Source organism: Rosa rugosa, chromosome 1 (genome assembly GCF_958449725.1).
Source record: "Rosa rugosa chromosome 1, drRosRugo1.1, whole genome shotgun sequence".
Lineage (NCBI taxonomy): Eukaryota > Viridiplantae > Streptophyta > Magnoliopsida > Rosales > Rosaceae > Rosa > Rosa rugosa.
This window is the reverse complement of record NC_084820.1, coordinates 52,420,129-52,437,418: the sequence shown is the minus strand read 5'-3', so window position 1 is coordinate 52,437,418 and position 17,290 is coordinate 52,420,129. Positions and strand designations below refer to the sequence as shown.

The window sequence follows — 17,290 nt, the reverse complement described above, 5'->3', positions numbered from 1 at the left end:
CCATAGTCCTAGTACCCTGGACACAATCAATATACAACCTGTACATAATCTGCTCATAATCATCCGACAAGAATCTCTCCATCATAACCTGTTTCATTCTTCGCCATGTTTTAACCCCCTGCTTCCTCTGCTTCTTCTGAGTACTCTGCAACTTATCCCACCAAACTGCAGCAGTACTCTTCAATCGCCAGGCAATATGCTTAACCTGCTTGTGTTTAGGCACCTCCATAATCTCAAAGAATCTGTCCACCTGAAGCTGCCAATCCAGATAATCTTCCACGCCCAAGTTGCCTGAAAAGAAAGGAATTTCAGCCTTGACCTTGTAATCCTAATAAGCTTGTATTGGTTGTTCAGGTTGCACAATTTCTTCTTCAGAATCAGATTCTGAATTATTCTCAACAACATCACCACGTGGAGCCCTAACTCGCTGGCCTCCTTCCCCGCCTGTATTCTGATTGTTGTTGTTGTTATTCCTCCCTCCCAACATTCCACAAATTTCTCCAATCTGATTATTCACGGAGTTGTTCACGGTGTTGATGGCAGTGGTAAACGCTGCGGTAAGAGAAGCGGTAAGAGCATCAAGATCCGCTCTTGTAACATCACCCATTGCTACTAAGGTAAATAGGAGAGACAGGGAATACCTGCTCTAATACCACCTGACGCAGTCGGAAAGTAACCCTAGGTTTACAAGCAATAAACCTAAACAAGAATTCTGGAGTCCACTAGAAATAAATGAGAAAACTCTCAATTTAATTGATAATATGATAAAAGATAGGTTCTGCAGCCGTTTAAGGTTGCTTATATATGAGAAAAGAAACCCTAAGACGACTAACAATGAAACCCTAAAGCTCACAGGTAAAAACAAAACAAATCCAAAACAAACTAGAAAACCGAAAATTCTGAAAAATAGTAAATTGCAGTTTTGAGGCCCTAAACGACCCCGAAAGCCCGAAAAAGCCCACACAGCGCAACAGAGCGACGAGTTTTGTTCCTGGCGTCGTTCCTTTTCCGGAAAGGTATAGCAATCACAATTTTGATACCGAATGCCAAAGTTGCAGCAAACCGGGTTTTCCTTCTTTTCCACGATCGAGCTGTTCTTCAATTCGGATCGCCATTCGTTCTACATCAATTCACCTTGTAAGCTTGGATACTCTTATGAACTTCATTCTATTTCTTAATAAATCGTGCAATTTACAATACCACAGGAGGACTATTATCAAAATCAATTTCCCCAAACCCAAATCAGGCTAGCAACATAGTCTACTCTAGCAAAAAAAAAAAAATCATAAAAAGAGACCAAGATAACAATTAACGATCAACTCCATAAGTGAAGCAATTAAGCCAAACTAGAAAGAAACAAAAAGAATAGGAAATAGAAATTGCTTTTCGATCATTATTTTCTCAATTGTATTTTTTGTCCTTTATTCGAGTTTGCAATTTTTAACATTCTACCTTAATCAAAGTTGCCCAATAATCCTCATGTATGTAAGAGAATGAGGGAGGGGAAAGGGGGGAGAAGAGAAGGTGCAGATTTTATTTAATTTTTCATTTTGTTCATTTTTTAGAAGGGTAAAGTTGGATTTAAAAACTTCCAAAAATTGTTGGAGGTCCAAATACCATCTTGGGAGGTATGAATAAAACTTCCCTTACCCAAAAAAAAAAAAAAAAATTATTGGTGAAATTCGCCGTTCCTATGTTTTCTCGGAAGAAAGGAGCATGATTGTATGAATGTATATTTGTTTGCCAAGCATGGGAGTAGAGATACGAGCAGTCGAGCAGAATCTACGTACCCTACTTAGAGATTAGTTTCTTACTCTATCCCCACTTAATTATCAACACTGCTAATGCCTAATTAGCTAATCGAACTAACTACCATGTATTAAGCAATAAAATCATTTATATATGAATTAGTTTAAGAGGCTGGGATCGATGGCAGGAGGATAATGTACATGTAAATTTAAGCTTGTCCCTTTGAAAAGAGCATGCATGGCCCTAGCTAGGTACTTTTGTCTGAATAATATGAGGGGGTGAAATTTGCACACCCCTAATTACAAACCACACACCCTTGCATTTTTTTAATAATATTTCATTTCACATATTTTTGAGCTTCCTAAAATGCCCTCAAAATCAGATTTTTTTTTTTTTTGGAGTCCTCTCTCTCTCTCTCCCTCCCTCCTCCCTCCTCCCCCCTCCAAAACCACGACAAGGTCTGCAATAAAGATATGCAAGAAAAAACCAAAGCTCAAAAGTTCGATCCCAGATTTTACAAGTTCTGCAATATCCCAGGTCCCAAAAGAGAACATGTCAACTGGAAATTGCTAGTCTTGACACCTACAAGTTATAATTTACATGGGAACATTATTTCTGGATACAAAGCAGACCTTGTCACCGAAATCATTTTATGAAATCGGTTCGGGTTTGACGCTAAAAATTTCTGGAACAATTGAGGAACCGAACCGAAGCCAATCAGTTTGGTTATTGCCATTTTCCGCTTCCTAACAGCCACCACCAAGACGGCAGCAAAGTGCTCCGACGACAACCTCTTCTCTCTCTGCCCGTTCTGGCAGTTAGGATCCCAAACGTCGTCGTCTTCCTCTTCGACTCAGAGACTCAGATCGGCGTGGACAGAGATCGTTGCTCGTCTCTAAGAAGCTGGGAACCGATGGTGGTGATGAGTCGGCGACAACGGCGTCGTCTCTATCTCTTCGAGGAATCCTATGTCTCAGTAGGGGCAGGTGATAGAGGCATCTTAGACTAAGACGACGTCGAAGCAAGTACATCGATGGAGGAGGCTTTACACTTTTACAGCAATTTGGGGTGTTGGTCGCTAGATCTGGTTTCTGGGTTTCAGTCTCAGAGAGATGAGTTTGAGAGTTCATTAGAGAGAGAGAGAGAGAGAGAGAGAGAGAGAGAGAGAAGACTCAAAAAGAAAAAAAAAACAGAAAATCTGATTTCGAGGGCATTTTAGGAAGTTCAAAAATATGTGAGATGAAATATTATTAAAAAAATGCAAGGGTGTGTGGTTTGTAATTGAGGGTGTGCAAATTTCACCCCCCTATGATAATATCTATTCCAGATATTAGACACTTTTTTGCTTATTTCTCATGCAACCAAGTCATCATTCTAACACCATAGATTTTTCATCTGCATAGTAAGTGCTGATCGAATTGGATAGGCCTTATCATCAATCAATGTTTTCATGGAAGAGACTCTGTTATTGCATGACCCCCTTCTTTTTCGGCTTTACGTCTGATATGTCTCTATTGTGTGCTATAGAGAAATACTTTATATATTAAGGGCAGAACAGTCCTCATCAGATTTTGGAGGCCTAGAGTGAAAATTGTAATAAACTCTTATTAATTGTGATATCCATCAAATTATTATAACAAATTTTTTTTTTTTGAAATAAATTATTATAACAAGTTTAGTGCTGCAGAAATTGACAAAGGAAAACTTTGATGATAAAGAGGGAGGCAAAAAAAGAAGAAAGAAAAAGAGCAACAAGTGAATCCAACAGTTCAAACCCACAACCAAAAACCACAATAAGAAGTTTTGCCAACTTGAATAAGTGCTCCACATGATTTGCTTTTAACATTTTCTTATATATGTACATATTAGCTAATTACCAGATCGGAGTCCTCCAAAACTTGGAGGCTTAGGTGGCGTTCGGTAACGTTTTCAAGTCATCTTTTTCATTTTATAAAATGAAAATTGCTTGAAAATGCGTTCGTTGGTCTGTTTTTAAAAATGTAGAAAATAAAAATTGAAAATAATTGAGCAATTTTACTCGTAAAACAGGAAAACAACAAATAGACGTTTTCACCTTTTCATTCTCATATTTTAGAAAACACGGAGATATATTTTCCAAAAAAAAGAAAAAAAAGAATGTGCTCTCTTCTTCCATATTCTCACGTCGCTCTTGCATTTGTTTGGTCTATTATATGAAGGTCTTAAAATTGTTTTCGGAATAAACTACCGGACACATTTTCGGATCTCAAAAATCCAATCTTGTTTTCTCGTTTTCATTTTCAAAATCGGTTTTTGAAAAATCATTTTTAAAAACGTTACCGGACAAGCCCTTAGTGTGACTACACAAGTTGAAAACTTTACTCTCTGAGAGAGATTGAAAATGGAAGCTTTCATAAATATTTTGTTAGTTTCCTCAAATATCTCTATTAAATTTGATGCAACATATGTCCATATAACTCTTTTGAGATGATTTAAACCTTCTTATATATTACATTTTCTAATTTGTTATCATATTGAAGGTATGTGTACTTTCAATTTCAAATTCATGCCAACAAGAGAAATGAAATTTATGTTCATAATTAAAATCGATCAGTATATTCACGTTGAAACTTGACGCCCATCCAAACTATAATCAAACATGAAATAACCTTTTGGCCTTTTACTATAATCAAACATGAAATAACCTTTTGGCCTTTTTTTTTTTTGTTTGAAGGGAAAGACAACCGAATTGTATTACTCAATCAAAGAGTACAATGAGAAGCCACAAAGCTTCTAATAACAGGAGGGACAAGCCCACTCCATGAAAGATTATAAGAAGAATGTAAAGCTAGTTTAGCTAAATTATGGGCAGTCATATTAGCTTCACGATACACATGTCTTAAGGAAGAACGTCTCCTTCCCCTCAGCCTCAATAGCAGAAACTTTACTCTGACAATCTGTCTCAACCATAATAGGAGAAAGAAGACACTGTACTGCTAGGGAACAAGCAGCCCTACAAGCCATGGCCTCAACAATATCTGGAGAGGCAACAAAGTTGACCTTTAAACAAATTCCACCAACAATATCCCCCATAGCATCACGAAGAACCACTCCTACTCCACCAGATTTGGAGGAGAAATCAAAGGCTCCATCACAGTTGGCCTTAAGCCAGCTGGAAGGAGGCGGTGACCAAACTGCCCTACCCCTCAAAACAGTACTACGTGGTGTAGCCAAAGTAGATTGAAACAACATGTCATATGATCTAATCTGAAACCGTAAGTAAGTCAAAGAGACAAACTGATTTGACCACACTCTCAGATTGCGCTCTTTCCAAACAAACCATCCAACTATAAGCAATAGAGCCACATTCTTTTTAGATAGAATATCAAAACAAGAGGCCAACCAAGTAATAATTGACGTACCTTCATTACAATCAATCTGTAACACCCCATGTAGCTCAGGAAAAAGAGAGAGCTTTTGGCTTTCTTTATTTGAAGTCATTTGTTTATAACGAATCAACACCTACAGTATAATTCTTTTGATTCAAAAGATCCCATGACATTACACTCCTTAAGGATATGCTAATTTTATAATAATTTGGATGCAAAACTGATCCTAACTTCCTCAGATCACAATTGTTGATTCACTCCCCCTGTATAAACATTTACCATTAAGATCCAAAAACAAATGAGTTGCACCTACCCCGGCGATCACCACAGAAAAACATACATGTCGACACAATTACTGCACCATCTACTCTCTTAGAAAGGGGAAAGACTGCACATCACCACTTGAAAGGAAGTTGGAGCAGAGGACTAGTTTCTACTTACAAGTTCCATACTTCCATCTACTTGGGAGTACAAATACAAAAGTGGGTCTTCACAACTAGGAGAGAAGATTGATCTCGGTTACCCTTGCTGTCATCCATGAGCCAAAGAAAATTGGATGCAGGATCTTGGTTAACTAGAGAAAGAATCCAGAACACTCTTTACAGCATTCACAGAAGATAAAATCCTTCTCAATGTCTGCGGGAATTAATATTCCCTGCACAATTAAATTGAAAAATATTTATCATTTGATGCTACACCAAGGTCTAAAAACTTACATATGGATAAATCAGTTCACAAAATTTATCATATAAAAAATTGCAACTAACTAGAGTTGTAGTAGACACTAAACAGGAAAGTCACATACAAAAACATATTCCTAAAGGAGTCCACGGCATGAATTTTTAATAGTACATGTTTGCATATCATAAACTCAGTTTGCTATCTCCATTTCCAAAAGATGAGAAATAGGGTAGCCTTAGGTTCATCTTCCAGACAGTTAATAAGCAGAACCACACCAGGATTAATGGCTTTGCATCAACTAATGATCAATGACCTCAATTTGTTACTCATTTTCTTATTGAGGGTCATCTTAACTATAAAGTATCCCAAAGAAAATGAAAATGAAAATGAAATGTTATTTTATCAGCTTGCTTCTTTTTGTTGTTTTGGTACCCACAACTCCTCCAAACCCGCTTTTCAGACCCTGGCTGAAAACTGGGGCATCCTGCTGAGGCCTACAATCTTTAGGAGGCAATAGATTTGGAGGAAATGGATTTCATTGACTCAGCGCTTTTGGTAGTATCAGGTTTTTTTTTTTTTTTCTTCTTTATGTCAAAAGAGGATCAAAGGGTTTCACTCCTGCCCTCATGGTGACTCGAACCCATGACTTCGTACATAGGTAGTATCAGTTTCGGTCAAAAAGAAAATTATGTTAGTAAACTAAGAAGCTGAGAGTACAAATATGGCATTTAGCACAAACATTGATGAAACTGAGGTAGCAATACAATGTACTATTATCTAGCTAAATCGAAACAAACAACAAGACCTAAGCAAATTTTGAAAAATTATGATCATGCAATTTCAAATCGTAATATATCACTCTCATCTTCTATTAAGATTTTGAATAGAAGAACCATTATCTTGATCAAGTCACCTCCATCAATGGCACGATCACAACCTTTATTCCTTACATCATATCTTTTACTCCTGCTTATTAAGCACTTATTTTCTCCTTTGTTAATATCATTAATAAGCACAAGTCATAATATAACTGGTGTCTTGATCTCACTTTAAAATAGCAATGCAGGTCAAGTACTTGTTCTGCTTAAGTAAAAATATGAGTTCAAACAAATGCTAAAATTGCAATACATGTATATATATATTTGCTAACTTGGTGTAGGAAAGTTTTCAATGAAGACGTTGACGGAGATCATATTCTTTGATACTTGAAGCTGTGATTAAATTGTCCCCAACTTGTTCGGGAACTAAGTAGTCAGGGTCTTCAGAACAGTCTTCATCTTCTGGTAAGTTGCTGTCCAGCCAAGAGGACCAGTTCAAATCACTATCTTCATCCCAAGAGAACTTCTGGTATCTCTGAATGCCATTAACCTTCTCAATCAATGTATGCAATAGTTGATGATTCAATACTTCATAGTCCCTGCATAGTTTGAAAGCCATCCTTTTAGATATAACATATATGATGCAAAGTTGACCTGAAATGTCATAGTTTTCGCCATTGCTCATACCTGTATGTGAAAATTGCATGCATTAGCTGAACTAAAGCAGTCGCTGCAAAAAGAGACCTGAGAAGGTTTATCTTCCATGTTTGCTGTTCAATATCATGCCCTGTGAGCCGAAGTATTGCTACTTCTACTAAGAGAGTCAAACACAGCCCTGTGAAGAAAATTACAAATACAAACTAAATATAAGTTTATGAACTTGATATGTTTCTGTAGTTTTATTTTTTGTAGTAAGACAGTGTATGTACCGATATATAGCCGAGGTCTAACTGTGTATGTTCGCTTTGTGCTTGTGAACATGTAGATAACAAAGATTGATATAGAGTAAATAAAGAAAGCTTTGATCAACCGTGATTCAAGCAGCATAGCATTGTGCAAAGCCAATAGCCTGTCTAATGCGGCGAACATGCTGGCTTGCTTTGATTCAAAAGATTCCTATGAGAAAAAATGAGAGTCCAAATGAGAATTAATACCAGTTGAAACAAATCTCATTAGTAAGAAATCGAAAGCTTTACAAACCTGTAACTCCAACATTGACTTTGAGTTTTCCATCAGGTGATCATGAACTTTTTGAAGCTGGAGTTGCTTCTGAAGAAGCTCTTCTTGTTGTCTGTGACCATATTCAGTTAACCGTTGTAGGGTTTTCCTGCAATTTATTAATGAATCAGCCTCACTGATTCTACATATTTTGCAGACTTAAGTTCACAGTTTGTTCTTAATTTGTTACCTGCTCTCTTCTAGTGCCTCGGATTGAAATTTGGTTAAAAAGTCGAGCTCCTTGAGAGCTGTTGTTTGTCCATCTAGAAGCTGCTTTTGCTTGTCCAAAGAGAGCCCTGCCATATTCCCAATGTCATCTGCTTTGACTTGCAGATTCTCCATCCTAGACGACATTTGGTCTCCGACTTTGGTTATCTCTTTTTCAATTTCAACAGCTTCATTTTTTAAGTTATCGATTTCTTGTCCCAAATGGCTGTATGAATCCTGCAACATTGCCATTCCTTCCTTCAAATTTTTCTTCATTTCTACTTGTCCTTCTTGCAGCTCAGATTGAGAATCTTGGATTTTCCTTGATTGCTCATAAACTGCTGCGGAATGCTTCAACACCACATCTATATGATCTTCCACATTCTGTGCAGTCTGAGCAACTTGCTGTGTTCGAAGATCAATTGAATTCAAAGAATCAGATATTTGATTTGACCCCTGCAGTAGATGCTCTGCCTTTTCTTCAATTAATTCCAACTTGCCTTCTGCATACTGAGCTGAATTTTTAAGTTCATTCACAATTCTCTCTGTTTCAAACTTAAATGCGCGAGCCCTAGCAATGAAAAGAAAAACGAAGTTCTTGTCAGCTTCTATGAAGGAACAGAAAGACAAACAATCCAGTCATTTTACTTGAGAGATTTACAATACTTAACTGCAACTGATGGCATATTGAGTTGGTTTCGAGGTAGAATTCCAAATACACCTTGTGCTGATCATCGTTCAAAGTTTTCAAGCATTTAAACATTGCAGATTTCGGGTCACATGAAGGAAAAGGAGGCCTTGCAGAGTCCTTCTGAAAGCAATCACTCAGATGCCAAGCAAATCTTGAGCGCTTCGCTTCAACGGCATGGACCTCCGAGCAGCCCGAAAAGAGATGCCGATAAGCATTTTGCCAACAAGAGTTTGGACCTGCCAACTTCTTCTCTGCATCTTCAACAAGTCTGATTGCCTTGGGGTCATCATTATGACCTTCCATGGAAAACCTGCCAACTGAAGTTCCACTAATAGAAGGGTTCTCATCAGTAGATTGAGTCTCTTCTGAAGAAGGGAACCAACTCCATGAGTGAGACTTTGCTGAAGCCAATGCTAAAATTAGCAGAATTAGAAGATAACAACACTGATCACCCATCTGACTGTTATATGAAGTACTATTTCGCCAATCTAAACAAACCTGCAATCCAGTAATAAAAAAAAAATGTATGTGATCTACTAGTCCTCATCACATATATATTATCTATCTTTCAGAGGAGACAGAGAGACTTGGAGTTCAAGAAACGGAATTGGGAAAGCGGCACGCTTTGTACAAAAGCCAAAGTGGAGAAATGTTCGGTTTTGTCAATAGTTGAAAAAAGAAGAAGGATTGTGACGTTTTCATTGTTTAAAATAAAATGAAAAAAAGCTTTCCAGAAGAAAATAAATAAATAAAATGAAAAATACCACTATATGAAAGTGACGAGGAGAAGATGAACAAGATAAAACACATGTAATCACCACAGTCTCTCGCCTTTCTCAAGAGGAAAACAGAGTTATCAGTGATCTTAAGCTTTTCTTGATCAGTAAGTTTATTCAAATATAATATAATCATAAAAAAATAATCACACTTATAGTCAAACCCAAAAGACAGAACACACAAAACAAAGAGAGGGACAGAGAAAGACCTGTGTATTGAGATTTGATGGTGGTTTCCGGTGACTGTGTGTGAATGGTGGTGTATATACATATATAGAAGAAGACAGAGAGGTGTGTTTGGAATACCAGAGCGACGTAACTGTTGACGGAGAAAAAGGTAAGAGAGCAAAGACGGTAAGTTGGTTAAAAATAAAATATTAAGGCGCGTAATTATGTAATGGTTCGTATTCCTGGTGTTCATTTCGTGTCCCCTCACTACTTCCCAAAATTCAAATAACCAATCCACTTCTCTCTTTCCTACACACATAGGTATAGCCTCCATGATTACAGTAAGATCTCTCAGAGGAACAACTCCATCTGAACAGGACATATATTCCTCTTGGAAACCATGATACCGGTGACAGAGGAATTTGAAGAAAATGAGGAATGGCACGGCAACTGCAACGGAGGCGAGACAGCGGCAAGAAGAACAGAAGTTTAGGGATAATGCCATAATGGTGAAGGTTAAGGCGTTGCGGATCGATTTGGATTTTCATTTTCTGCAACTAGGTGGTTCACTAGTGTATCAAAGAGAGAGAAAACAAAATCTGAGATGCAACTAATGTGTAAATAACTAAATACAAGGGTCGTATAATTTCTTATTCGGTTACTGACCGGATGAACACCACCGATACAATCCTAACTCTTTCGGAAAGACCTAAATTATTAACTCTTTCGGAACGACCTAAATTATTAACTCTTATTCGGTTACTGACCGGGTGAACACCACCTATATTATTAACACAATAAGCGGGATTAGATTCGAGTCTTAGTTAGTAAAATGGGGTCTTGCTTTGCCAAAAAAAAACAGAAAAGAAAAAAAAAACAAAATCTAATCTAGAATGGGGTCTTGGTAACCGAACAGAAACTGTTGTGATGTAGGTCGGTTATTGCTTGAACATGGCATTAAAGCTTAGCATCAGAAGATACAAATGGAGGGAATCACATATCAGGATGTCTTTTTATAGGGAGGAGTTTTAATGCCACAAAAAAACACATGCAAGTGCGGCCAGTGCGTCTCACATATCGGTTTTCTTAATAGATCACTCTGCTTCAGCAATGTAACTGGCAGCTGAAAACAATCCAATCTTTCAAAAGGCGAGGATCAGACTTTATTCATTCGCATATATGCTTTCAATCTTTCAATACTTGTTCCTTTGATTTGTTGGAGGGAACTGAAATTTGACAAGAATACCACAATCTACAGAATCATTAATCTCTAGTATGTTGATGAATGTTTAATTCCGCATCTTGGCAGCCTAGTGCACAGACTTCCTTCTCCCCTTCAGCAGACATCTGTAATTCTGTTTTATTTCACTGTTTCTTTCATAATTAATGTGTTCTCCAACTTTGCCTCAGATAGAAGTTGCATGCTTATTGTTGCAGCTACTAGAGAGCAATAGGCCCTTAAGCCGGTGACTGGTGAGCCAAAGGAGGGGAATGATGCTTCTTTTTTCCTTTTTTTTTTTTTTCTGAAAAATGAGAGGGATTGATGGTACTGGGCTGCTGGGCATTCTTATTAAACTATTGACAGACAAGCAAGCATAATCCACCTTAATTAATGAGCCCATAACTAACCATACAACTTAGGCAACTTATGATTATATTGTAAAACTAATTTACAAACAAGCTCACACAATTACATGTTCATTATTAACTTTAAACATACCATTGACATCATAAGTTGAGGCCATTGTTGCAGCTGCAGAAACAAAAGAACAAGTCGAGGTCGAAGTCTTCTAGCATTCACCAACTGTAGCTTCTGAATGGGCAGAACACAATGCTTGTAGACGGTGGTGATAACAGGGACCCTAACCTCTTATTTATATAAGTTCAAGTCCTAGGAATCCTCCCATAAAGGTTTTCCTTATGGAACAAGACTTGTATCTTAGATTCCTAATGCATCACAGTTTAGGACTTTCTTGTGGTCCAATTAATAAATTCCTAATCCAATGATAAATACACTATCACATTAGATATCTAGGTTGATTCTTTTCCAGATCCATGTTGTATTCGATTTAATGCTTTGATGGTTTCCTAGTTACTCTAGGATAACTTGTGATGAGTCCACTTTTGATCTAACATATATTACAAGTCATGTGGTCTATTTGACACAATTCAGAAGCAGACATAAAAGGCTAAATTCTTGTGCCTCTGCACTAGTGTTAAACACATTAAAAGGAAAGGATTATTTTCTTGCAGACCAGAATTTTCATTCTAGATGGATAGTGGACAACAGTCATCACGGCATTCTGATAATGCAAATTGGTTTTACACAAGGTAAGAAGTTACACCCCAACAAAGATTAAACTAGATTAAGAAGCATGAACAACAGCACGTACAGATAGAAACATTAACTTTAAAAGTGCAAGTATCATCAACCAAAAAATCAGGCTGTCTGATCTTTGTTAAATGGACAGTGGACAATAGTCTGCAACCCTTTATTCTGATAATGCAAGTAGCTTAAGGTATGAAATTACACCACAACAAAGATTAAACAAGAAATACAAGATTAAAGAGTATTAACAACTGCACGGACAGTAACTCTGGCTTCAAAATGCCAGTATCATCAAGCAAACATCCAGGCTGTCTGATATTTTTAAGTGAACTGAACTTTGCCGAACCTTCTTCATGGTTGCAGGCACTGAACCAGTTACGATGTTTACAGAAACTTCGATTCCAAAAGCTCAACTCGAATTCAGCATATATATACCTTTGAAACGGGAGGAAGATGTGTGGGATCAGCTAAAACCAAAAAGAGAGAGAGAACACGCCCACTCCATCACCTTTTCGGCTTTTCCATTTGGATAGAGCCTCAATTTCCTGCAATCAACATATTGTTAAATAATTATATTTGCAAACTAACTAAATTAGAACTCAAAATATATCATAATTTGATAGATAATTATATACATAGGAATTGAGAAAGATACCAATTTTGACCTCCAGCGTTGAATGGTTTTGATTCATAAAATTCAGCATCTAAGTTTGAGAGGTCATCAAGTATCCACATGGTACTTCTGGAGGAGTAGTCAGTAATTATTGACAGACACTCTCCTTTGCCTGTTCTTCTCTCTTTACATACAAATACCTCAGCTCCAAACACACTGGTCCCGCCAACAATATATCCATTGAAAAGAGAGCAAATATCATTCACACAGATAGATCCTGATTCAAGCATCATCCCATGAAAACATTTTTCCCTTCTATTAGCATCTAAAGAAAAACAAAGTGAAAATGGAATCAGCAGATTGACCATGCACTTTGCACGTTTCAAGATCATAAATAGTTGATCAATGCAAGAACAATGCAAACCTTGTAGAACTATGTGGCTCTAGTCTGATCAAGCAAAAACAATCTGAAATTAACATATACTTCCCAACCAGTCGGAAGTACGTGAATCCGCTCCAACAATTGCCAAGTAGAGAGATACGTGATCAGTCACACCCTTGCATTTATTTCCTTTTGGGTGGAGCACAAGTTTCCTGAGAGAAAAAGGAAAATTATAACGTATGCATTATACTATGTAACTATGTAAGTAGAAGTAAATAATTAAGAAGAAACAAAGACGATATTATAAAAAAAAAAAGGAAAAAATATAGTTTTAATCACTCAACTTTCGCTTGATTGACACTTTGGTCACTCATGTTTATGAAATCTCACTTTAGTCACTCAAATTTAACTCCGACTATCACTTTAGTCCACCGGTGAATTTTTCCAATAAAAAAGTCACATGACGCCTCTCATGCCATTTTTCAAGGGTTATTTTAAGATGTTGAAGAGATGTGAGACCTTTGATTTGAAAATAGGTTGAAATTTTCTGAAATTATAGGACGAAAATAACCCTTAAAAATGGCATGTTAGGTGTCATGTGACTTTTTTTATCGAAAAAATTCACTGGCGGACTAAAGTGATAGTCGGAGTTAAAGTTGGGTGACTAAAGTTAGATTTTATAAACATGAGTGACCAAAGTGTCAATCAAGCGAAAGTTAAGTGACTAAAACAATATTTTTTCCTAAAAAAAAACCCGACCTCACCAAAATACCAAAACGACCCTCCAACACATCGCAAAAGGTCCGACTAGTGGCAAAGATCGGCAGCTATGCAGATCTGGCGGCCAAGCTTTTCGGTGCGGTGTCGTGGATCCCAGTAAATAAGCCCGCCCGCCGGAGAGGCTTCGGAGAGTGTCACTCTCTCCTTAAGAGACCAATCTGCAAGCCGGAAAGAGTCCTATGACTTGGTCTATTCCCATGACCAAAATGAGGATAACGGCCTAATTTTTTTCGCGAGAAGTAAAGCCTTTAATTCCTGGAATTCATGAGGGTTGTAATGCTACTATCATTGCTTTCGGAGCTAGAGGTACTGTAAAGACTAGCTTACTTTAGGGTTCGAGTGAGAAACCAGGTTTGGCAACACTGGCAATCGATGAAGTTATTTCAATGGCTGAAAAAAATGACTATTCAATTACTATATCCTCGTATGAGGTTTATCAAGACCACATTTATGATATATTGGCTCCATCACGCCCAGAAGTTTTGGTACTGGGAGACACTCAAGGAAACAATCGGCGTAAAGGACTTTCTCAGGTGTCTATGAAGTCCATGTCGAAATTCAGCAAACTGTATGTTAGTGGGTGTGCTTTCCGTAAACCAGCACCAAAGGGACCAACTGAACTTCTCGTAGGTGCCACAAGGGATTGATAGTCTATGTATCATCTTGAAGTGAAAATTCAGATAGCCTTCAAGTCAGCAACTTCAACTTCATTGACATAGCAGGTTATGAAGATACAAGAAGGAAGAGCATTGATTGTGGTAATCATGTTGAAAGCAGAAAAATCAATAAGTCAATCTAAGCCATGATGTTGTTAATGCAGTGAGTTCCAATGGAAACCATGTGCCTTATCGGGAAAACATGCAAACTCACACACTTATTGCAAGACTCCCTGGGAGGGATGAGTAGAGTTTTGATGATCATTTGCTTGAAACCGTCATTTTGCCAAGATTCCATTTACATGGTAAGCTTGGTGTCTCGCTCATCTCAAAACACCAATTAGGCTGTCACAGGCTCAACAAAGAAAAGTAAAGGTCTGACAAGATCAGAAGTGCGTTCATCAGATAAGGGCCATATATCCAGTTCTAAAGCAAAGAAAGAAACAGTCTCCCGAGTGCCTCTTTCTGAGAAGAAAGTTAATGGGCCTCTTTCTTGCAAGAAAGCAAATAGTAGCCCGACTTCTGCATTGAAAGGAAGGAAACTATTTGATGAAAGAAGGCGTTTGACCAAATCGATGGAGGCAAGTGCTATCTCAGGTATTGTCACAACAATTGAAACTTCTATAGCTGAGAAGGAAGATACCATTTCAAATGTTACTGAAGGAACTGAGCAACTTAAAATTGAGAATCTATCATCAGATGCTTTGAATCCCATAGCACCTACCTTTATCTTGGAAAAGGACGAGTTATTATCAGATGATCCAAAGCATGCAGAACATTCTTTAAATGAAGAAAAGGAGTATTTACTAGTGGATGATCCAAAGCATGCGGAAGATACTTCAATTGCAGAAAAGGATGTTTCTGTGAATGGTGATGGCCCTACTGAGGAAGTTAATCCTAGTGACAATAGCAGTAGCAAATATGCATTGGCTTTAGTTGAAGAAGTTAATGACATCGAGAAGGAAAACAATAACTTCCCAGACAATGAAGGTGCATCACCCCCAATCAGTGAACGATTACAATAATTGGCATTAAAAATGAAATCACTTTGTTCTTCCACTCCATTGGGCTTAAAGATGCCAGAGGAGAAAGATACTTCATCCAAAAACTTCCTCTGTACTAGGCCTGGGAATTTTAGCCCGAAAATCTGGACCGAATCGATCCGGACCTTCAGGTCCGGGCCGGGCTTTGAGGGAAAAAAAACACAAAAAAATAAAGCCCGGACCATTTGTGTTTAAACGGGCCGATCCCGGGCCCTAATATTCATAAGCTTGAAAGCCCGAAGAAAAGCCCGAAGAGTAATAATCCTACATCCCTACGCATATTGTCTTCACTAAGACCCTTGACTTCAGTCAACATTCAAAACTTAAAAGTCGCAGCCTTCTTCTGCAACCCCGACCCTTTCCTTAACTGGAAATCTAGCATCTGCACCCTTCGTTTCAGTTCTTCGAATCCCTTTGTAACAAAAACCCTTCAATTTTGCTAGTTTCCATTAGCAGTTCGAACCCACTAGAATTTCCCTTAGCCCTTAATCGATCCCTAGCATTCTTGATTTCGAATTCGAACGAGTACCTAGTTTTTCCCGATTTCCAGAAACCCAGCAATCCCTAGCCCTCAATCCCTTCTGGCCTTCTTCGATTACAAACTTCAAAACCCAATCCCCCTAACTAGAATTTCCCTTAGCCCTCAATCGATTCATAGCTTTCCCGATTTCGAATTCGAACGAGTACCGACCCTTTTCCAATTTCCAGAAACCCAGTAATCCCTAGCCCTCAATCCCTTCTGGCCTTCTTCGATTGCTAACTTGAAACCAAATCCCCTTCAGTTTTCCATTTCGAACCCCGAAGCTTCTTCTCTATGTGTTGTTTTTTCCTTCTTCTCTACTTTAATCAGTTTCAAGGAATTGTTGTTGTTTTTTTTTTTTTTTTTTTTTTTCTGCAGCTTTAATTGGTTTTTCAATTTTGATATCTGTTGGAAACTTAGGTATTACTGGAAACTTAGACATTGTTGGAAAGGAGTAACTTAAGTATATGTGATATGTGCTTGCTTGTGTGCCTAATGCATTTGTTAGAGTAATGATATAACTGTGTGCCTAATGCATTTGAGTGCATTTTGCTGTGCATTGTGATCTATGCTTGCAATGGAACTTTTAATGTGATCTTGTATTTAACTCGAACTTCTTTGCATCAGCTTGCTAGTTTCTCTGTTGTGATCAGCTTGTTAGTTTTTCTACCAATAACTTCTTCCGTTGTAAGCTTTTAATGTGATTTGTTGTAGACTAATAATGTGATCTGCATAATGTGAAATGGTTGTAGGATGAAGCTTGTTTGCTGGACACCATTTGCTTGCAGCAGCTGGACGCTTGGAAGCAAATTAATGTCATTTACTTATTTGTTTACTTGGTTCGTAACATTATTTCATTATTTGCTATTTGATTTGGAATTTTATTTGTTTTGTAACTTTGATCTGTTTGAAACTCCAATTCTTCAGTTGGTTGTTGTATTTAAACTTTGAACTTTTGTGAACTTCACTTCTTAGTTCTTCATTCATATGGTTCGAACTTAAACTTTGAAACTTCATTTGTTTGTAACTTTGAAGAAGCTATGAAGTTTGGATGTTATTCTCTTCATTTTGTAGCTTAGTTTGTGATGTGTATGATGTTCTTCTAAACCCAGAACATGATGAAACTGTGGAGAAAATGAAGGTAATCAAAATTAGACTTTTGGGCCCGAAAACCCGGCAGGACCGCCCCGGGACTGAACGGTCCGGGCCTTCATGGTCCCTATAACTGAAAAACGTTATTTGAGCCCAGCCTGAATAAGCTTGGTCTCGGGCCTAGCAAATTGACATGCGG

General features: G+C 37.7%; 2 protein-coding genes and 1 pseudogene across 2 annotated transcripts; 1 reads left to right on the top strand and 2 right to left on the bottom strand.

Annotated features, from left to right (window-relative positions):
* Positions 1 to 4,611: 4,611 nt before the first annotated feature.
* LOC133730297 (uncharacterized) lies at positions 4,612 to 5,229 on the bottom strand. Its single transcript, XM_062157921.1, has one exon. It carries the CDS (start codon positions 5,227 to 5,229, stop codon positions 4,612 to 4,614), a length of 618 nt encoding a protein of 205 aa, XP_062013905.1.
* Positions 5,230 to 6,820: 1,591 nt separating this feature from the next.
* LOC133740717 (protein GAMETE EXPRESSED 1) lies at positions 6,821 to 9,280 on the bottom strand. The gene is made up of 6 exons (XM_062168665.1): positions 8,713 to 9,280; positions 8,025 to 8,612; positions 7,817 to 7,943; positions 7,546 to 7,732; positions 7,304 to 7,451; positions 6,821 to 7,215 (listed from the first exon to the last, which is right to left on the bottom strand). The coding sequence occupies exons 1-6, from the start codon at positions 9,186 to 9,188 to the stop codon at positions 6,966 to 6,968; spliced, it is 1,776 nt and encodes a 591-aa protein (XP_062024649.1). The 5' UTR covers positions 9,189 to 9,280; the 3' UTR covers positions 6,821 to 6,965.
* Positions 9,281 to 11,948: 2,668 nt separating this feature from the next.
* On the top strand, positions 11,949 to 15,461 carry LOC133730289 (kinesin-like protein KIN-10C; annotated as a pseudogene).
* The last annotated feature ends 1,829 nt before the right edge of the window (positions 15,462 to 17,290 follow it).